The 24047-nt window shown below is 35.5% G+C and overlaps 2 protein-coding genes across 2 annotated transcripts; both read right to left on the reverse strand.

Annotated features, from left to right (window-relative positions):
- Positions 1 to 9492: 9492 nt before the first annotated feature.
- LOC107638696 (ribonuclease 3-like protein 1) lies at positions 9493 to 10839 on the reverse strand. The gene is made up of 3 exons (XM_016342052.3): positions 10674 to 10839; positions 10406 to 10517; positions 9493 to 10006 (listed from the first exon to the last, which is right to left on the reverse strand). Exons 1-3 carry the CDS (start codon positions 10771 to 10773, stop codon positions 9847 to 9849), a joined length of 372 nt encoding a protein of 123 aa, XP_016197538.1. The 5' UTR covers positions 10774 to 10839; the 3' UTR covers positions 9493 to 9846.
- A 10504-nt stretch (positions 10840 to 21343) lies between these two features.
- Positions 21344 to 23002, reverse strand: LOC148566583 (uncharacterized). Its single transcript, XM_088484318.1, has one exon. The coding sequence runs from the start codon at positions 23000 to 23002 to the stop codon at positions 21344 to 21346; it is 1659 nt and encodes a 552-aa protein (XP_088340444.1).
- Positions 23003 to 24047: the final 1045 nt, after the last annotated feature.

A 24047-nucleotide genomic window follows, 5' to 3' on the forward strand; every position in this document is an offset into this window, starting at 1 on the left:
TTAAAAACAAAAACTGCTTTGATTGATGGAAATATCGTCTATCCACAAAAAAAAAATTGGCAAAATGAGATAGAGTGCATAGAAAAAATTCATATACCTACAACAATTTTATACTAAAGTCTCTTTTACTAGACTAAAATCTAGAAAACTGATAAACCTAAAAAAATTGTGTTTGAGCATTTAAATTGCGTTGAATATAATTTTTATGATTTTATTGTAACTAAAGGGTGACAGACCAAGTGTTAATTGATGTTTTTGAATAAAAAAAGCAAGTATAAGTTGAATTTGTTAGTTTTTTATGGTACTGCTACAACAACTTTTGTTGTGTTCGATAAGGAGACCACATCTCTATTCGGACGGACCTGTACTGAGATGGTAAAAGAGTTTAATGTATGTGGTTTCTGCTGTTGAAACCATTTGAATGGTTATGATGATTCAATGTTGGATGTGAATATAGACGATAATTTTATACCATTCTCAGAAACTTTAGACGGTATATAAAAATTTTATCTGTATGTTTATTTGCATTTTTGTGCACATTATGGACTAAATTGCATCGGTATGACAACTGAGTATCTAAAGAGAGTTCATTCAACAGATGTGTGGGATATAGAAAATCCTATTTATCAATGTCAACACTGTAAAGCATGGATGTGGTTTGAAGAAAGGCTTGCTAAATTCAAATAGTCGCCCCAACCAAAGTTTTCATTATGTTGTATGGAAGGAAAGATCGATCTTTCTCTACACACATGTCTCCTGATGAGCTCATTCAGCTTCATACTGGAGAAGATCAAAGAAGTATTCATTTCCTAAAAAATATAAGGGCATTTAATTCAATATTTTGTTTTACATCAATGGTCGGAAAAATTAACCGTGGGTGAACAATGGGATTGCTCCTCCAATTTTTAAGCATGGGGCTTAAAACTACCATAGCATTGGTAGCTTACTTCCTCCGGATAGTCTGCGACCAACATTTGCCCAGTTATATATCTATGACACAGAAAATGAGATTGATAATCGGATACGGACACTTTGATAATTTTCATGCAACCAATCAAATATTTTAGTTATTTTTTATTTGTGAGAGAAAATAACATAAAATTTATTCTGTTTTTTTTTTTGTGCAGTTCCAATGAAACTATAAATGAGCGGGATAAGAAAATTGTGACAATATTAAGAAATATGCTAGACAAATATAATAGTTTGGCAAAGAATTTTTGCTATGCAAGAGATAGGTATCAACAGGGAAAATGCACAAACATAAAGTTTAAGTTGATTAGTAAAAGGACTATAGATGATAGGACATACAACTTGCCATTTGCATCTGAAGTCGCTGCATTGATTGTTGGCGATGTCGAACAACTAAGCAAAGATAGAGATATTATTATAGAGAATCAAATGTTGGCTGCATTACCTGTGTATTATGATGAAGGGGTTTTTTCTTTGTGTATGGTCATGGGGTACTGGAAAAATATTTCTTTGGAACCTTATGTCTGCTGAGATTCGCTCAAGGGTGATATTGTGTTAAACATTGCTTCAAGTGGTATTGCATATTTACTTCTTCCCAATGGAAGAACGACACACTCAAGGTTCAAAATACCGATAAATATAATTGAGGATTCTGTATGTAACATCAAACCTGGTTCCCCTCAAGCAATGCTGCTGTTGAAAGCCAAACTTATAATTTGAGATAAGGCTCTAATGGTTAGTAGGTACTACTATGAAGTCCTTGATAAATGCTTAGGTGATATCATGAGGTTTTTTCCAACATATAATAAAGATTTCTCCTTTGGAGGAAAAGTGGTTGTACTAGATGGAGACTTTAGACAAATTCTTTCTGTCATTTTAGGAGGATCGAGACAAGATATCGTTCATTCAACCGTAAATTCGTCTTACCTTTGGAAGTTTTGTCAGGTGCTCAAACTAACAAAAAATATGAGACTCTCTTAGGGACGACTGCTTCAGATCAAGATGAGACAAAGCAATTTGGTGAGTGGTTATTGAAAGTTTGTGACGGTCTAATATGTGACAATATGGATGGTGAATCTGAGATATGTCTTCCAGGAGATATTGTTATTCCTTCTTCAGACCAGGCATTTGATGAGTTGGTTCATTTTTCTTATCCAAATATTTTGGATAACATGTCCTCAAAGGATTTTTCAAAGCAAGAACTATACTGGCTTCCACGCTGGACATCGTTGAAGAGGTCAACAACCATCTGATGGCTATCATTCCTGGAGGGAAAAAATTATATCTTAGTTCGGATTCGATTTGTATGGATGAAGGGAATATAAATATGGTCAACTAGATCTCTATGGTCCTGAATTACTGAATAGCATAAATTGCTCTGGTTTGCCTCCACATAAATTAATACTCAAGGTTGGTGTTTCAGTGATGTTACTGAGGAATACTGACCAATCCAATGGTCTTTGTAATGGTACAAGGCTACAAGTTAGGAAGCTTAGAAATCATGTCAAAGAATGTGAAGTCTTAACAGGTAACAATGTTGATCATATTACTTTAATTCCAAGAATGAATATGGTACCAACAAATGAAACCATCCTAGTTAGATTCCAACGAAGACAATTTCCCATAGTAGTATCGTTTGCCATGACAATTAATAAGTCTCAGGGACAAACTTTATCTCATGTTGGATTGTACTTGCCCAAACCAATTTTTACACATGGCCAACTATATGTGGCACTTTCAAGAATTAAGAGTAAGAGAGGTTTAAAAGTTTTATTTATGAATCACGTAGGAATGTCTGCAAATTCAACTATCAATGTTGTTTACAAAAAAGTCTTTGAAAAAATAGGATTCTAATATAAATATTTTAATTTTATTTTAAATTCTGTATCGATGTATAATTATTTCACTTAAAAAAGTGTAAAATAATTATTACTCACTATTTTTAAGTTCAATTTTAATTTTAATAATAATTTTATAAATTTCTTAACATAATAATTATTTTTTGTTTTTTTTTAAATATCCAAACATATAAATCTTTTTTTTTTACTTTTATAAATTTTTTCGTGCTGAGCACGGGTTCATACACTAGTATCAATATAATTAGGTCTACATGTCTCATTTTTTTTTTCATATCAAAATATTTTTTAATTCTCTTTTAAATTAGAGTAGTAATTTAAATATATAATATATATTAATCATAATAATCATCAGTATTATATTTTAGAAAAACTTTTTACAACCAAACAAAATAACTAGCTAAAAGTCCAATCAAAATGAAAAAACACATTTCTTCAATGTGGAAAGGCACTCTCCTTCGTGAAACCTCCAGGAGAAGGTGGAAAGACACTCTCCTTTGTTAAAGTTTCTCCTGGAGATGCGCAACCTAGAGACAAATGTCTGGGTTAACTACCAGATATGTCAGGTTCTGACAAAGTAACTGACACGTGATCTCACGGCCACTATGATAGACATGCATAATGTGCATTTGTATATTTTGTTTGAGTGTGCATTATCTTGGCTTGCTTAATTATTTATTCATATTAATTGTTAATTGTCTACTTGTTATATATACTTTTTATATGTGCTTGACTTGTTTGTTTTGTTTATCTTTGTGGATCTACTGATGTTTTAGAGGATGATGGAGGAAGAAAAATAGTTAAAGATTTTGATCAAGTTTAGAACCTTAGAGAACTACCCCTATTTATGGTTTCTGTTTTAGTTTCTTAAGTTTTATAAGTTGAGTATCGGCGTTCTAGGATTGTCTCTGGCTTTTCCGAGACCTTATTTATTATATATGTGGGCACCTTGACCATACTGAGAACCCCTCGATTCTCATTCCATACGATATATTGTTGTTTTTCAGATGCAGGTCGAGAGACACCTCGCTAAGCGTCTGGACTTACTCTGCAACGAAGATGGGACTTTGGGTTTTTGTGCTTTGTTATGTATATGTATATATATGCTTAGATCTCTCCTTTTATATGCTTCAAGCTTGTGCCTCATAGAGGCTTGACGGAGAACTAAGGTTGTTTTGAGTAATTTAGATCTTGGGACTTGTATATACTTATGTAAATATTCTGTGGCCAACCTTAGCTTCGCAGATTGAACCTAGAGTTTGAATATTTTGTATCTTTTGACACTTTCTTAACCAAATTTTTTCAAGGTAGAGACTTGATGCAACAATTTCTTAAGAATAATTTATTTGCCTTTTTCTTATAATTATTTTTTTTTCTTGTTGTTCTTACTTTTTTATATATTTTTTTATTTGTTTTCTCTTCTTGTTCTTTTTTTTTTTTGGATGCATGAGAGAGAGAAAGAAATAAAAAACAACCAGAAGAAAGATGATAATGATGATAATGACAATGACGATGACAATTGTAAGACTCAAAATTTTTGAAAAGTTCTATTTTAAACTAATTTTAAATTATATTATTATTTATATTTTTAATTTTAGAAATTATTTTATTAAAAATAATTAAAGACAATTTTGATTAATTAAATTTAAAATAAATTATGATTTTTATCCAAACTCTATAATTATGGATTATTTTCTTATTTACAATTTAAGGTTTTAGAAATCCAAAAATAATGAGGTTTGGCTATTTAAATTAGAATTTTATCTAATTTTATAATTTTTGAGTTATTTTCTATATTTAAATTATAAAGTTAGGAGTTGTCAAATGATAAGAATTTTATATGGTTTAATTTAAATAATTGATATTTTCATAATTTAATACCTTAAGTTTTAGGAATAAAGAAAATTAGTCTTATTATCTTATAATTTTAATTAGAGTATTTGATTTCAAATTATTCAGTATCTTGGTACAACAAATAATATTTTAAAGCAATTTCAAGAATTTAATTAGATTTCTAGTTACCCTAAAATCCCCAATTCCATATACAAATCCTAATTCTATTAGGTAGCGTTTGTTTTGAGGTACTGAGACAGAGACTGAGAAACTGAGACTCAGTATCATGTTTGTTGGTTCAGAGATTGGTACTAAAATTTCTGTCTCTGTCTTCAAAATTTTAGTATTTCAGTACCTCCAAAAAATAGGGACACAGGGGACTAAAATTTATAGAGATAGAGACTGAAACTTTAATAACATTTTATACCTAAAATACTTTCATTTCAATTAATTAATTCTAATTTTATCCTTTGTACAAATTAAATTAGAATTTTATTCTTGTTTTCATTTTTGTCTTCCACTTTGCACCAAACAGAATACTGAAATTTATTTCAATCTCTGTCTCTTAGTCTCTGTTTCTCAGTCTTAGTCTTTCTGTCTCTGTCTCTCCACCAAACGCTACCTTAACGCACACTTTTTCCCCTCACGTAAATGCGAACAAAAAACAACACACACACCAACATACGCAGCTTCGGCTGAAACAGAAAGGGAAGAGAGGAAAGGGATCTGCGGGAAGTAGGGAAGGGGAGAGTGAGGGCGGCACCGGCGGGCGTCACTGCTGCCGCGCCGTCATGTCGCACAGAGAAGAAAGAGGGAGAGACGAGGAAGTAGAAGAGAGAGAAGACCGCGCTGCTGCCGCCGTCCCTGCGCCGTCACCATTGTGCCGTCGTGTCGCCACCAGGAGGAGGAGAAGAGGACGCTGTTGTCGTCAAGCTCGCTGTCGTCCATAGCCGCCGTCGTTCGTGCTCCAGCTCGTCGCCACCATCGTTGACCGCCGTTGCGACCGCGCCACTCCTCGCCGTCGCGAGGAAGACCAGGACCGAGAGAGAGAGACGCGCTGCGCGGAAGTTGCCGCTGTGGAGTGTGTCGCCGTTGAGAAGCCGTCGCCGCCAGATCCACTGCTGCCGAAGCTTCTGGCCAAGCCTTTGCTGCCGGGAACGCCTCTGTTGCCGCTGAGATCCACTAACGGTAAGGGTTTTAAGTTGGTTTTCCTTTCCGTTGAGTTTTTGGGAACTTCATTGCCACTGCATGTTGTTCAGGTTGTCACTGCCGCTTGGGGTGACTGTCGGGGCTGCCGCGAGATCAGTTTAGAGATCATTACTGCTTCGTTTTTCTTATTTTGGTAAGTGTTCATGTTTCGGAAACCCCTGCATTAGTATTCTGTTATGTTCGGTTATAGACTCGAGGTTCTGGTAACGTAGGGTCGTGTTCTGAGCGTTGCATGTCGCTTTTAAGTTGCTAGTAGTGCTGCAAAAGTGGTCAGGGACTGAGTTTGCGGTTACTGTTGGTTTCAGGTTGAGAGAAAAGATTTCGTTGACGCGTTTTGGGTTATGGTTTCGACTTGTCGAGGTAGGGGCTTTTTATACAAACTAATTTCTTTTAAATTAAAATTGTTTTAAATAGATATGATGTGCGAAATGCATTTCTAGTAATTATGTGAGTCTTATGAATTGTCTAATTTGTATTGGATGAATAGGGTTGCCTGTTTGATTGAAATAATGTCTGATTTTGTCCAAAATAGAGGTTTCTGATTGTTTTGAATTGAAAGGATTTTAGTATTTAAAGTCTGAATTTTTCTTACTGGAAACTTATTTAGTCTTGAATCCATTGGAAAAAGAGTTGAGGATTGGTTTGGTTGGGACCCGAAAAGGGTGACAAAGTCCAAGTTTTAGGGAAGATGCTGCCGAAATTTTTATAAAATCCGAGATTTTGATTGAAACGTTATTTTGAAAATAATGAATTATGCTTTGAATTAAATGTTTGATAAATAAATTATGTTTGAACTTACCTTATTAAGAAAATTATTATATTTTGGATGTAATTTATTTAAGAAAGGAACTATGTTTTAAAGTCGATTTAAATATGAAAATTCTTATGTTTTGGAATGTGATTTAAGTAAACAGATTTGGAGTAGTTTTAGTGGATTTAAAAGAAACTGAATTTCGATTGTCTGATTTCACTTTACGACGTTTTAGGAAAAGTCTAAAGTACTCTTTGAAATCTTGATTTAGAAAAACTAAAACAATTTCCAAACTCTTTGGAAACACTTCAGATTTTGGAATGAAACTGAAATTGGTTTTTGGATTCAAATGACTTGGTTTTGGGTGTAACTTCTACTTTATTTATTCAAATTAAGAAGCTAAAGTTTTAGAGGTTTTTGATGAACTTAAGAAAATGAGTTAGGTTATTCTTTCCTAAAGTCTTGAGATTTTGTTGAGAAATTTTATCACCAAATTCTTATTTAAAATGAATGATTTTAGGTCTTTCAATAGAGATTTTGAATTGGGCATGGTTTTGAAATTGTTTGGAAGTTTTGGAAAGATGTGGAAAGTAGCTCTGTTTTGAAAAGTGATTCTTGGTAAGATGTGAATTGAATACGTTTGTTATTTAAAAGTAAATAAGCCAAGAATGATTTTGAAATAAGATATTGAGCCTGATTGATTGTAGATATTATCGAGATTGATGAGATATTGTTGGTAGGCGTAAGGGTCGGGTACGTCTTGCTTATGCAGAGACATGTGAGGTCGGAGACAGAGTATCCTGCTCACATCCTTTCGGATCATAGGAGTGTGCAGGCACTGACATCCTGGACCATGTGGTGGGCACGTTATCTGAGAGGGTTCCCATTTATACGTGAGTGAAAGGCAACATTTCCATGGGAATGTGTCGGGTTGGCAATTGAACCGACAATGTGATATCACAGCTAGTAGGACAGACATTCATCATTTGCATCTATGTGACATTGTTTGGGTGTGCATATTGTAATTGGTTTGCCTATGTGAATACTTATGTTAACTGTTAACTGCTATATTTGTTGTAATTGCTATTGATTGTGCTTGAACTACATCAATTGTGATTGTGTTTGATTGGTTGGTTTGTGAATTGTGATGAATTGGTTGATGATTGAGTTGTTTGGGCCGGGGGCCGTGTTGGATTGGATGGGCCTGAGGCCGTGGTTGGTATGTTTGAGTTCTAGTTCTGTATAAAGTATCTGACCGGTTCAGCATAGACTTAATGAACCTATGCTTAGAACAGGATGATCATTTATACCGTGTAGGTAATTGCTTTCATAATTGTGGTCTAGAAAAGTATGAAAAATTAAACTCTTACAGCATAGACTTAATTGAACCTATACTTGGGACATGTTGGTCATTCATACTGTCTAAGAAAAACTTTTAAGATTTTACAAGAAAGAAAAAAGGTTTTGTTTTAAAATATTTGAGAAATTTACCAAGTCTTTAAAAAGGATTTCTGGATTTCGAATGTGAACCCATGGTTTTTGGAAAGACTCATAAGACGAGCAATGATCACTGTACTCTGTATATATATAAGTATAAAGTGTTGTATCTGGTCTGTATGTATATGCATGTTTTTGCTCTCAACGAAAAAGTGCTTTTGGAAGGTTATGCGGTTTTAAGTTTAAACAGACTCCTATTTTAGTAATTAAATATGTTAGAGTCATATTAATATCTAATCTATCAGAGTGGCACAGTCAAAAACGTGACATTCTGATAGTGAGGGTATTACAACAATGCTAAAGAAGAGTTAGAAAGAAGAGAAAAATAAGTAAAAGAAAGAGATAAAAGAAGAAAAAAAATAACACAAAATATGTACATAAAATTTAATTATTTACGTTTTTGTTTTGACTGAAATAAAAGTGGTGTATAAATCTGAGATGTATTATTTCAATTTAGTTAAACTTGGTTAAATAAAAAATTTAGATGCATAATTTTTCTATAATTAAAATATAATATATTTACGATATTAATTTACCATACATTTGTAAAAAAAAAATCATAAAAAAAGTGTAAAATGAGAACAAAAATCATGTAACCTTTTCTTTTTCTATTCTTCCAGAAATGACATTATTTTCAACCAGGAAGGTTTTTTCGGTGGAGAAAGAATAATCTAGACCTTGAAGGACCAGGTTATAATTCAAATAATAAAAAATGCATGGATTGGTTCACAAATAAAGCAGAATAGCAATTGAGAGGAATTTGAAAAAAGTTTAGAATTTTTTATTACAAGAAAGCACCAATGGCGCGTCATGGTGGAGGAGATCCGCTCGGTGTCATCGCTGCGTTGTCTTCTCCGGCAAGTTGGGCGTGGACTCAGTGCCGCTGACTGAGGAGATCTGAAAGAAGAGCGAAACAGAGAAAGAGAGAGTTCTCAACAGAGAGAGAGAGAGAGGGGATGTAATCGAGCTTGTTTTGCGTCTCGTCGAGGAGGTCGTAATGGAACATCCTCAGAGGCTTGGGCATTGCAACCAGATCTGGAGAGGCGATAAACTGCGGTGGTGACGGCAACGACGACGGTGAGGCGAGCTCTCTCTCTTTCTCTGAGGATGTTCCATTACGACCTCCTCGACGAGACGCAAAACAAGCTCTCTCTCTCTCTCTCTCTCTCTCTCTCTCTCTCTCTCTCTCTCTCTCTCTCTCTCTCTCTCTCTCTCGAGCGATGCCTCCATATTCTCGTCTTCAAGTCCGGCATGGCCAAGTTCATCCATCAGTGCATATTAAGAGTATGCATTTGTATTGCATTATTTTAAGTCCATGTTACAAAAAAATTTAGTTGTTAAAAAAAATCAATTTTTTCAATGTTAAAAAAAATCAATTTTTTCAGAAAAACCGATTCTTTAAATAGCTGGTCCAACCAAAATCATACTAAATCGGTCTACAAATTCATTAAACTTTAGGTCAAACATAGAATTTCTAACACTTTGTACTGATACAATCTTAGCCATTGAACTAACATCTTTCCACTTGGTCTATCAAAGTCTGAAAAATACTTTCTCCACCAAAGACAAAGGCCTTCAATCAGATATACTAGCAGAAGGATGCAAGATTCGACAGGAAATGACTGTAGGGGTTCTCCTAAGAAAGCATGGTCTTATGAGATTTGGCAACCGAGTCTAGAGAGCATCACCGAAGAAGCCATAAGTGATGATGATATCCAATAATATATTGTTTTATTGATTCTTCATCCCATAGCCTATATTCTTTAGGTACCACAAAGCTCCCTCAGCTGCATGGTCTGCGGCTGTTTTCTTTTTTCGTTGAGGGGCACCATAGCACTCTATAATGTTCTCCGATGCATCTTCTATCTCAATAGTAACCTTGAAGGTAAACCTGTAAAAGATATCATAGTCAATGAAAATAACAAAAATATTGTTATGATGCACTTTCTTCTGTTTCCTTGCATTTGTCTCTGACAAACAGAGGCAATAAAATAGAATAAGTTGAATATTAGAATATCATGATAAAGCCACAAGGCACGAGTTATTAAAATCTTGGATGATGCATGATCAAGCAATCATCAAACAACTTGCCCAACAAAGACTAATGAAGGCAAATTTTGTTACAACTGCTTGGAAGTTGAATGTACATATCAGCTGGATAACTACATGAAAGAGAATAAATCTTGTAAACAAAAATGAAAAGTAATAAATCTAGCGAGTATCGTTAAACACTAAAATACATAATTATTGTGTGAGAGTACGTGTACTATATCATAGCTGGAAGAATTACATTTTCTGATGGCATGGACCATCCTGTTTGTAACATTCAAATACAGGGGGCTTCCAATGGTTTGCAGCACAGATCTCGTACAAATCTGATCTGGCAGGTCTTTTCTTCGTACCTTGAACCACAGCAGTTCCATTTTTGATTCAATAAATAATGAACTGAGTTAGTAATTCAAAGGTTAGCAATTTGGAGTAACCCAAAAGAAGTCCACATAAGCACAAAGATGGAGAGAACCTACTTCAAATTCAAAGTTCTAAAAGAGAATGTGTACCTTGTTCATGTGGAGACTGTGAGGACGCGTTGTTCTCACAGTCACAGGCGTCGCCCTTTTGCAAGGGAGTGTGTTCCAAGATGCCCTTGTCAGAATCCATCTTTACCACTTTAGCAGCAGTCTAAAACCAGAATCCTTCAAATTACCCTGCAAGCTAAGAAGTTGAGAATTTGTATTATATCATCGCAAATCGGTTGAGCTGAGTAAGCAGCTTCAGCGTTCTGCTGCAGACACGTGTATGACCGCGTGGCAAGTAATAAGCATGTGTAGTATGTATTTCTAAATTTTTTTAAACTTAATTTCTCATTGGTAGCTGGTTGGCTAAAAAAATTTAGTTATGAAAATAAGATGAGTAATATATCTTAACATTATTATTTTTAGTGTTTTTTAAAATGGTAGGAGGTATAAATTAGAGGATCTGATTTGTATTTAAAAAATTAAAAAAATTTAGAGTACACAAATTAAAGGATTCGATTTATATGTACTCCAAAATTTTTTAATTTTTTAAACACAAATCAAAAGTTTTGATTTTTGCTCTAACACCAGCTTAAAGTATCTATACACTCCATAACAGCACCTTACATCATTCTTTATTTCATATTTAAATTAAAAAATACTGGTAGGTCATCTACTCATCCCACCATCTATTTATAACATAACAAAAAGAGACCAAGATAAATTGATAATTATTTTTGAACATTTAAAACTTTTTTATTATACTACTCCATATATTTTTTAAAGATGGCATAATTTAGTTTTATTCTTTATATCATAACTTATGATTTTCTCATGATTGATTTTTTTTTTTGTTTCTATAATACTTATCTTTTAGATATTTTATATTTTTTATATTTATATTTTTTATTTTTATATATATTATTTTATATTTCTAATGTTAATATTATTTTTTTAATAAATATAAGTTAAATAATAAAATTTAATTTAGTATCTCCTTTTGTATTAGTTCTTATATTTATTATATAAATTAATATTTATTTATACTTTTTTATTATTTTTATTTTATATAATCTTGTGCTTCTTATTCTATTACTTAATTCTTGCGCATCTTTTCAACAAGTATTTTAAGATTTTAGTCAATGACTATAGTTCTTTTAAGTTTACTAAACATGTATATTATTAGGTGGTCTCTAAACACTGGAATACATGATATCGGTCATATTTTTTCCCCTTTCATTCTTACTAGCGTGAAAGTCACGAGATTTTATTTTGGTCAACATATTAAAAAAATCAAATGATTCAATATTTTAAAGTTATTTAAAAAAAATTTATATCTGACATTAATATTATAGTTAAAAATAAAATATCATAGTAATTTAATTTTTAATATAAAAGAAGAAAAAAGATAACTTAATAGTTCACATTTATTATCATAAAGCAAAAAATAACATAGACTAACTAACAAGTTTATATACTATATATATTATGTGTTTTAGAGGATAGAAAACCAAGATTCCAAAATATAATACATATCCCAAAAGTAACACTAGAAAGTTTAGAACTACCTAAATAATTATTTTTTAATTACAGAAATTTGAATTAGATGATTGATAAATCTATATTTTATGATATATATTGTACTCAATTTAAGTGATTTATTCAACCCTTCACCCACTTATTCATGTAAATTGCATGGTTTTACTTTCCCTTCCTTATTATGTGATATATGTGAAAAACATGTTTCCTATGCTTTAAAAATAATTATTTTAATTACCCTTTATTACCATTCGATGCCGTGATTTGTGTGTTGAGTAGTTTCAGATCTTTTAAGGCAGCAATGACTTAAAGGATGGAAAGGAAACATACAAAAATGGAAGAAAAGCACAAAATGGAGTTTTTGAAGAAACTGGCAGCGACGCGAACGCATGGATGACGCGGTCGCATGCCCAACGCGAAAAGGCAGCGACGCGAACGCGTGACTGACGCGAACGCGCGCCATGAGCAGAACACAGATGACGCGACCGCGTGACCCACACGGACGCGTGACAGATGCCACGCACCAGAAATTGCAGAAAACGCTCCCAGCGATTCCTGAAGCCCTTTTTGGCCCAGATCCAAGTCCAGAAAACACAGATTAGAGGTTATAAAGTGGGGGAATGCATCCATTCATTATCATGTCTTCGATTATTTACTTTTCATAGTTTAGATGTAGTTTTTAGAGAGAGAGGTTCTCTCCTCTCTCTTAGGTTTTAAGATTAGGATTTCTTATTATTTCAATTTAGTATTCCGACTCTTTATCAGGTTCAATATTCCTTTTACTTTGTATTTCTCTTTTACTTTCATATACTTTAATGCTTTCTTTTAATTACTTTTGTTGCCAAATTGGCTTATGAACCATTCATGTTTAGATTTGAATTTCTATTTAATATAATTTGAGGTATTTCAGAATTATGATTGCTTTCCTTTATTTATATGAATAATTTAGATTTTTTCCTTTTGGCTTTGATTGATTAATTGGTAACTCTTGAGTTGTCAAACTCATTGTGATTGATAATTGTTATCCTTGTTGATTGATTTAAATTCCTATAACTCTAGTCTTTCCTCAGGAATTGACTAGGACTTTAGGTGTTAAATTGATTTACCCACTCGACTTACCTTCATAGTTAGAGGTTGACTTAGTGGAGAGCAAAATATAATTCTCATCACCATTGATAAGGATAACTAGGATAGGACTTCCGAATTTTCATACCTTGCCAAGAGTTTATTTTACAGATATTTATTTATTTTATTTGTCATTTAAATTACTTGTTCCTTACTTTCAAAACCCCCAATTTACAAAACTCATAACCAATAATAAGAACATACCTCCCTGCAGTTCCTTGAGAAGACGACCTGAGGTTTAAATACTTCGGTTATCAATTTTAAAAGGGGTTTGTTACTTGTGACAACCAAAACGTTTGTAAGAAAGGTTGATTGCTTGGTTTAGAAACTATACTTGCAACGGAAATTTATTCTGAATTCTAAACCGTCAATCTTCAGTTCTTCAAAATGGCGCCGTTGCCGGGGAGTTGCAATAGAGTGCTAAGTTATTGATTGGAATTTATTTATTTGTATTTTATTTTATTTTTACTATGAGCTGCATGTTTCTTTCGTTAAATGACGCGTTCACTTCCTGATCCAAGCTTGCCAGTATTTGATCCTGAGATTGAAAGAACTATTTCACGTATAAGGCAAGCTCGGCGTCGGTTAGTCTTCTCCGAGGGCGGATCTGAAACGTCACTTGAGGAAGAAACAAGCCCCCGTTCTACTGATTCGGTTGATTTACGTCCAGGTGACATGGCAGCACCTAGAAGAATTACTATCCAGGAGGCTGGAGCCCCTGATTTCACAATGCAACCGTTTCAAGCGCATCACCCAGCAGTGGCTACAGACTTTGAAATAAAGACTGCACTACTCAACTTGATGCCTAAGTTTCATGGCTTACCTGCTCAAGAGCCTATCAAGCACCTGAGGGTTTTCCAAGCAGCCTGTTCTACTGTCAGGCGTGATGGTGCAGATGAAACTTCTATTCTGTTAAAAGCTTTCCCATTCTCTCTTGAGGGAAAGGCGAGAGAGTGGTACTACACTCAACCCGCAGCAACTGTTTCTGACTGGGATACGCTTGGAAGAGAATTTTTGGAAAAATTCTTCCCAGCTGAAGTTACTGATAAACTGAGGAAGGACATTTCCATGATTGTTTAGGACGAATCCGAGACTCTCTATGAATACTGGGAGCGCTTCAACAACCTTCTGGAAGCATGTCCCCACCATATGATTGACAAGATAGTGTTGCTCGGCTACGTCACACAGGACATGAGGCCCCAAGATAAGACCACATTGGAAAGTGCTAGCAATGGGTCTATGAAAAAGTACAAGACCACTGATGAGGCATGGCAATTGATCAGCGACTTAGCTGAATCTACTCGATATCATAGGTAGAAACAAGGCCGTTCAAAAGCTATTGCAGAGGTATCTTCTAGCAAAGAGACTACTGCTCTGACTCAGAGTATATGTGAAATGATCAACTTACTGAAGCAGATGTAGTTGAGTCAACAACAAGCACAGCAAGGCGAACAGTTAGTCCCACAGAGAGTGTGTGAGATCTGTGCTGATTACAGCCATTATACTGATGAATGTCCGCAGCTCCAGCAGGAAGACAACACTGTGGCAGCCACTCATAACTTCTATGACCGCCCCAACCAAGGGTACAATCAAGGTGGCAGTTACAACCATGGATGGCAGGACAGTTCTAACCAAGGTTGGAGAGATAATTCTAACCAGAATTGGAGGGACAACAATAACAGAGGAGGCAGAGACAATCAAGGATATCAAAAGTGGAATAATAACAACAACAGGCAGCAGAACCAGAACCAGCCTTACAGAGCACCTCACCTGAGGCAGTCCCAAGGACCACAGCACAACCAATAACAAGTTCCGCAGATCACTTAATCTAATTCCTCTCCGAGTGACGAGGCTCTTCAATCCATTGCACAAGGATAAAGGAACATGGAAAGTTCACTTAATGGCCTAGCATCCGCTATACAAGCTCTCATCTCTCAGCTGGCATCACCCAACACTTCAAACACTCAACATGCAAGCTCCAGTGGAATTCCTTCTCAACCATTGGCCAATCCAAAGGGTGGCATCAATGCCATCACCCTAAGGTCCGGAACCACACTGCAAGAGAGGAATCAGGAGGAGCCAATCCCATCAGAACACGCCTCAGCTGAAGAGGTGGTAGAAGTAGAGGATGCTGAAGAGGAAGAGGACATACAAGACATGGTTGAAGAAGAAGAAGTTCAACCACAAAAGAAGCACCAAAGGATGCAGGCGCTGCAGAAAACGTCCTTCCTATTCCATTTCCACAAATTGCAAGGAAGCTCAGGAAGCAGATGGAACTTGATCCCAAAATAGTAGAGATATTAAAAAAGGTTGAGGTAATTGTTCCCCTTTTTGATGTTATTCAGCAGGTACCTAAATACGCAAAGTTTCTAAAAGATTTATGTATACATAAAGACAAAATTAATGAATTAGAAACTATTCCTTTAGGTAGTTCTATATCTGCTTTAATGGGAGGTATATCTGAAAAATGTAGTGATCCAGGTCCATGTATGGTTAATTGTACTATTGGTGGTGTGATATTTTTTGACTGCATGTGTGATCTAGGAGCATGTGTTAGTATAATGCATTTGTCTATATATGATACTTTGAGGCTCCCTCCCTTAAAAAGGTCGGCAGCTCGTTTTGTGTTAGCAGATAAAAGCATAATTACAGTGGTTGGAATTACTGAAGATGTATTAATGAGCATTAAGGGGCTCACATTTTCCATTGACTTCTACATTCTGGAAATGCCCCCTAATGACTCAGGAAGGCCATCATCAATCCTGCTTGGAAGACCATTCTTGAAGACTTCAAAATTCAAGCTGGACGCATTTTCTGGAACTTATTCTTTTGAAATAGATGGCAGAATAGTGAAATTCAGTTTAAATGGAGCTATGAAGCACCCTCCGGATGACCTTTCTATCTCCCAGTGTGACATCATAGATGAAACCATGGCTGAAGTTCACCAGGAAGAGTTAGAAGAGAAGTACACAGGACAAGGTCCAAGTGTGGGGACACTTTTGGAGGACAATGAGGGAACTTTGCCATTATCACCAGCCCCAGATAATCCAGAGCCTGATCATGAGCAAAAATTAGAATTAAAGCCCCTCCCTCCACACGTCAAGTATGCTTACCTTGAGGACAAGCATAAGTTTTCAGTTATTATTGCAAGGGAACTCACTTCCCAACAAGAAGAACAACTACTCAGTGTGCTGAGGAAACACAAAAGAGCAATTGGATGGAGCTTGGCAGACATAGAAGGCATCAACTCTCAAGTTTGTGAGCACAGAATATTTTTAGAAGAGGGAGCTAGGCCTGTTCATCAACCCCAGAGAAGACTGAATCCCACTATCTTGGAGGTTGTCAAAAAGGAAGTGACCAGACTACTTGAGGCAGATATCATCTACCCCATCTCAGACAGTGAATGGGTAAGCCCAATACAAGTGGTGCCCAAGAAGTCTGGAGTCACTACAGTGAAGAATGAGCATGGAGAGCTCATAGCAACCAGAGTACAGAACGCCTGGAGAGTCTGCATTGATTACAGGCGTCTCAACCAAGCCACTCGTAAGGATCACTACCCCCTTCCATTCATTGATCAAATGCTGGATCGCTGACAAATGGATTTTTGACGGTTTAGAAATTCACTAATAAAATCTCGTTGTAAAGTATAGCTTCTAAACCAATCACTAATCCTTTCATACAAAAATTTGTTTGTCACAAGTAACAAACCCCTAAATTCTATAAACCGAAGTATTTAAACCTCGGGTCGTTCTCCCTAGGAATTACAATGAAGTGTCTTGTTATTGGTTATGGATTGTATTTTGGGGTTTTGGGATAAGAGACATGAAATGTAAATGACAATGAAAATAAACTAACAACTAAAAAGCACTTGGCAAGGTTGTGAGAATTAGAAGTCCTATCCTAGTTATTCTCCTCGATTGTGACCACAATTGTCCATTGCTACCACTTAGTTAACCTCTAATAATGGAGGAAAGTCAAGTGGATGAATCAACTTGATTCCACAAGTCCTAGCCAACTCCCAAGGGAAAGACTAGCTTTAGTGGTATCTAAATCAATTAGCAACTTCTAATTATCAATCAACAAAGACATTAGATAACTCAAGCGTCACTAATTACTCTACCATAGCCAAGAGGAACAAAATCTACACTAAAATCCAACCAAGCATTTCATCAAACACTTGGAAGGCATAAAAGAAAAGCAAAGTAAATTGATAACAAAAATAGAATCTAACAACAATTATGGCAATGAATTAACAACAACAATCAAAAGGAACACAATTATTATGAATTACCTCTAATTGGATTGAAAGAAAATAGAAGGAGCAAAAGTAGATCTACAACAAAACATAAGAACAACATAAAGGAAATTGCAATGTAACAACAAGGAATTGAAAGGTAGAAGTAGAAGAAAGCAAAGATTAAAACCTAGATCTAAGATTATTGAACTAAACCTAATCCTAATTCTAGAGAGAAGTGAGAGCTTCTCTCTCTAGAAACTAACTCTCACTACTAAACTAAGCTAAAACTAAAACTAATGATAACTAACATCTAAAGTATGAAAGTCTCTTCATTCCCCCTTCAATCCTTGACTTAAATAGCATCAGAAATGAGTTGGATTGGGCCCACAAGGCTTTAGAATTCGTTGGCCACGTTTTGCTTTAAGTGAACTAGGTGGCAGCAACGGCGCGTGCGCGTACTTTGCGCGTGCGCGCCACCATACGTGTAGCAACTATAGCAAATCTTATATCGTTTCGAAGCCCCGGATGTTAGCTTTCCAACCCAACTGGAACCGCATCATTTGGACCTCTGTAGCTCAAGTTATGGCCGATTAAGTGCGAAGAGGTCGGCTTGACAGCTTTCCGGTTCTTCCATTTCTTCATGAGTTCTCCAACTTTTCATGCTTTCTTTCTTCATTCCCTTGATCCAATCTTTGCCTCCTAAACCTTAAATCACTTAACAAACATATCAAGGCATCTAATAGAATCAAGGTGAATTAAATTTAGCTATTTTGAGTCCTAAAAAGCATGTTTTCACATTCAAGCACAATTAAAGGAGAATATACAAAACCATGCTATTTCTTGAATAAATATGGGTAAAAGGTGATAAAATCCCCAAAAATCAATACAAAACAAACCGTCAAATTGGGGTTTGTCAACCTCCCCACACTTAAACCAAGCATGTCCTCATGCTTAAACCAAGAATGAAGTAAGGGTATGGCATTTATTCAATGGAAACTAACTAAATGCAATCTACCTATATGCAACTATCTAAATGAATGCAAGTGCTTGGTCAAAATAAATCAATTCCCAAGAAACATATATGCACAAGGGCTAAGGACTAGCAAGTCTAATCCACAATTGAATTGAGTTATTAAATATTTTTACAAACTTGCATGAATAATGATGATCATAGGTGAAAACATGTAATTGAGCATCGAACCCTCACCAGATGTGTTTGCACTCTATTCGCTCAAGTGTTTAGGGTTGATTCACTCAATTCTCCTCTATTTCATGCTTTCCAAGATTTGTTTTTCTTCTAACAATCAACATTTATTTCATGCATGGATACAAGTATCATGAGGTCTTTTCATTGGTTGTAATGGGGCTAGGGTCAAGGTAAGATGCATATTTGGTCAAGTGAGCTTGAAATTTGAATCTTTGATAAGCTTAAACTTCCCACCTAACCTATGACATCCTATACAATTAAGCTCTAACCTAACTACCCATTTTTTCCTCACTTTTTCACATACTCATGCATTTTCTTTTCATTTCACAACACTTGTGCATTGATCTTTATTGGACTTTACTTTGGGGCATTTTGTCCCCTTTTTATTTCTTTCTTTTTTTTCTTCTTTTTCTTTCTTTTTCTATTTTTTTTCTTTTCCATATTGCTTTTTCTTTTTCTTTTGTTCTTTTGTTTTTCTTATTTTTTTTTCTTTCTATATACAAGAGCATCAATGCATAAGGTTTTACATTTGATCAATACATGAGTATGTACCCAATTCTCAATATTTTCAATAACAATACAAAAATACCCTTTTATTCACCCAATGTCCCAAGGTTCCCACACTTGAATGATACTCACACACACTAGCCTAAGCTAATCAAAGATCCAAATAAGGACAATTATTGTTTTTTCTCTTTAGGCTTGTAATGTGCTAAAATAAGAACAAGTGGGTTAAGCGTAGGCTCAAATTTGCTAACAATGGAAGATAAAAGGTAAGGCTATTTGGGTAAGTGAGCTAAATGAAATGATGGCCTCAATCATATAAATGCATGAATACACAAAATAATGAAAATAAAGAATCAAACAAATTAAAGATTACAATCATAGAAAGAGACTAATGCACACAAGAAGGAAAATAAGTGGTTATAAGATGTAACCACACCATTAGGCTCAAATCTCACAAACTTGTGTTCTTAGCTCATAAATCATGTTCCATAAAATATATAATTCAAGCAAGTTCTATGAAAATTTTTCACTCAAATCAATTGAGATGCCCTATAGATAGAAATCTTGGAAAATTTTATTATTTTGACTAAGCTTATTGTGTATATATATGCAAAAATAAGAAAATGCAACAAAAATCCAAAAAACCTAAAATGAAATGCAAAAGTGTTGGGATTAGAAATTTGTCACCTAAAATCGCCGACCGGTCGGACGACCTCCCCACACTTAAAAGTTGCACCGTCCTCGGTGCACTCAAAGATGAGCAAGGGGGTACGGCGAGTCTCTGGATTGCTGCATGGTCTTAGTGTTGCTTCCATATTTGCTTGTGGTGCATTTATCATGAAAAACAAAAATACAACACCATAAGATGAGAAATATAAAAGCAAGGAAGCATACATTGTTGGAATGAGGTAAATCACTAGAATTGAGTGAGTGAATTAGTGTGACATTAAGAAATATTAGGTGTGTGAATTCTAAATTGCGCGGTTTAGAATACACATTAGCATAAAAGCTATGTCACAAAAGAAGCATGCACTCCACTTATCCTAGTGTGCTTGAGATGCTTTAAGTAAGCTTGTAAGGTAAGACAAGAATTAGAGAAGAATGAAAGCATTCAAGTCAAACATATGGATGGATATAATCATGAAATACAATGCATTAAGGTAAATGCTCAACATCATCCATCAAGAGATTGCCTAATCAAAGAATACGGTTCAAATCACATGATGGCTAGCTACAACATGCAATTCAAAAGAGTTATAAGCTCGAAGACAATTCTCATCACTTGGTATTTTTCAAAAGGTAAGCATGAAGAACTCAAAACCAAGTAACAAAATATAACCTCAATCATAGAATCCAACAAAGATTATCTAAAAACATTCATGCTAAAATAGCATTTAGGCAATAAGGGATATATCAATTTATTAGTAAACAAAGTCAATACGCCAACACTTATGATGAAAATAGAGAAAATAAAATGAAAACTAAACTAAAACTAACTAATCAACTAACTAACTAACTAATTTGTTAACTAAAATAAATGGTTGTCAATGGTGTTTGGAAGTGTTGGATGAGGGGTAGGAGAAAGGAGAAGGAAAGAAATAGAAAGAGGAGAAGAAAAGAAATGTGGTGAAGGAAGGAAATCCGCGCGTACGCGTCATGTGCGCGAGCGCGCAAATAGGTTCGTGCCAAAGGCACAACGTTGGCGCGGCGCAGGCACAACTCTCTGGAAAAATGCATGGAGGGTGGAACTTCTCAATCCACGCGTACGCATGCATGGCGCGCTCGCGTGGATGGTCAAAAACGCTTGATGCACGCGTACGCACGCAGTGCGCGTACGCGTGGCAAAAACTTTTGCTATGTTTTTTTTTTTTTGTACCAATCCAAGCATTCTAAACCTCCAAACAGCCACCAAAATACCATAAAACCTTGTTTAACATACTAAACTACTAATTAGACTCATTAAAACAATCAAAACAAGAGTTTAAACTAATTCTATCAATATGTACAAAAAGATAAATGAAAAGAAGTTACCATGGTGGGGTGTCTCCCACCTAGCACTTTTGTTTATTGTCCTTAAGTTGGACTTATGGGGAGCTTCTCTCAAGGTGGCTTGTGCTTGTACTCATCTTGGAACTTCCACCAATGCTTGGACTTCCAATAAGCTCCATCATTCAAGATTAATATCTCCAAGCTTTGATGGAGTTCTTCACAAACCATGGGCTCCCAATGTTGATCCTCATGTGTTCCCGGATCCCATATTTTGTCTTCACACCCATCTCCAAGTTGATTATCATTAATCCATGTGGGTGGTGAGCAAGGTGAATTCTCAACAAAGTGACTAAACATCCTTCTAGACCCATGTACTCTAGTTATACACCAACCTTTGCTATCAAGCTTTGGACATGTGACCATAATGAACCTAGAATGATGCTTCCAACCACTAACCATCTCCTTTTTACTCTTAAAGCCACAAATATGTCTTAGTTGACCATCCGTCTTAAGCAAACCATATTCAAGGGGAATAATAAAGCTTGAGCATAAGGAATTTACCCACTTGAATGAGAGAATGGATGGTGGTGGCTTGGGGAGAGGTATCTCCAATGTGCTAGCGAGCTTCACTCCCTTGTGTTCTTCCTTGTCAATCTCCACCTCTTCATAAACATTCTCAATCCTTTGTTCATCAACTTCATCTAACTCATCTCCATCACTCAAGTCATAAATGGGAGGTTGAGAGAAATCTACCTCCACATCACTTTTAAATTCATTGGGAGAGGATTCTTCAAATTCAAAGGATTCTTCAAATTCAAAGGATTCTTCACCAAGAAGATTGGATGTATGATCTTCATCACCAAGGAAACTCAATTCTTGCTTCATTCTCTCCAAGTCTTCATATAGAATATGCCTTGGAGGTTGTGCACATTCCTCCTCAACATCAAATTTACTCTTCTTGGAGGGATTTTCTTTGATTTTAGCTTCCCATGGAAGTTCCGCATCTCCTAAGTCTTCAACCACTTCTTCCTCTTCTTCAATGGTCATAGGTTCCTCCAATTGTTCTAACACAAAGTAGCCTTCCTCCTTTTCCACCGGAGTTTCCAATCTCTCCTTCATGCTATGCTCTTCTTGAGCCATGGGAGTTCCTTGAGTGTCCAAAAGTTGGGATGCTAACCGGTTTACCACCGCATCCAAGGCGGTCATGAATTGTTGCACATCCCTTGTCATCTCCTCATGTCCTTGAAGAAGAACACCAAGGGTTCCATCCATTAGAGGTTGGAGTGGATAAGAAGGTTCATTGTCTTGGAGAAAGAGTTCATTATAGGAAGGTGGTTCTTCTTGGTGAGGTGGTGGTGTGTATTGAAGTGGTTCTTGGGAGTAGTAATCTTGGAATTGTGGTTCCATGTATGGCTCATATGGTTCAAAAGGAGGTTGGTATGGTGGGTAAGGATCATGGTCATGTGGAGGTGTTTGTTGAAAGTAGACTTGTGAGTGTGGTTGAGGGTCATGTTGAGGATATGACTCATAGGCATATAGTGGTGGTTCTTGGAAATCACAAGGAGATCCACCATAGCCATTTGATTGATATGCATAAAAGAATGGCTCTTCCTCATAGTGCATTGGTGGGGGTTGTTGCCATGATGATTGATCATAAGCATATGGCTCTTCCCACCTTTGATTGTCCCATCCTTGATACACATCTCCATTATAGTCCTCATCACCTACAACATAGTTGTAATCACACTCATAGCCAAAATGAGAATTCATAATGGAAAGAGAAAACAAAAATCAAAAGATAATGGAAAATAAGAGAAATAAAATTCTACAACTAGCAAATAAAGCAAAAAGTAAGATATTCACACTATTCACATATGTACAATAACCAATAACATAACACCATTGCAATTCCCCGGCAACGGCACCATTTTGACAAATGGATTTTTGACGGTTTAGAAATTCACTAATAAAATCTCGTTGTAAAGTATAGCTTCTAAACCAATCACTAATCCTTTCATACAAAAATTTGTTTGTCACAAGTAACAAACCCCTAAATTCTATAAACCGAAGTATTTAAACCTCGGGTCGTTCTCCCTAGGAATTACAATGAAGTGTCTTGTTATTGGTTATGGATTGTATTTTGGGGTTTTGGGATAAGAGACATGAAATGTAAATGACAATGAAAATAAACTAACAACTAAAAAGCACTTGGCAAGGTTGTGAGAATTAGAAGTCCTATCCTAGTTATTCTCCTCGATTGTGACCACAATTGTCCATTGCTACCACTTAGTTAACCTCTAATAATGGAGGAAAGTCAAGTGGATGAATCAACTTGATTCCACAAGTCCTAGCCAACTCCCAAGGGAAAGACTAGCTTTAGTGGTATCTAAATCAATTAGCAACTTCTAATTATCAATCAACAAAGACATTAGATAACTCAAGCGTCACTAATTACTCTACCATAGCCAAGAGGAACAAAATCTACACTAAAATCCAACCAAGCATTTCATCAAACACTTGGAAGGCATAAAAGAAAAGCAAAGTAAATTGATAACAAAAATAGAATCTAACAACAATTATGGCAATGAATTAACAACAACAATCAAAAGGAACACAATTATTATGAATTACCTCTAATTGGATTGAAAGAAAATAGAAGGAGCAAAAGTAGATCTACAACAAAACATAAGAACAACATAAAGGAAATTGCAATGTAACAACAAGGAATTGAAAGGTAGAAGTAGAAGAAAGCAAAGATTAAAACCTAGATCTAAGATTATTGAACTAAACCTAATCCTAATTCTAGAGAGAAGTG

This window comes from Arachis ipaensis, chromosome B4 (genome assembly GCF_059453495.1).
Source record: "Arachis ipaensis isolate K30076 ecotype BB chromosome B4, ASM5945349v1, whole genome shotgun sequence".
In the NCBI taxonomy this organism is placed as follows: Eukaryota; Viridiplantae; Streptophyta; class Magnoliopsida; order Fabales; family Fabaceae; genus Arachis; species Arachis ipaensis.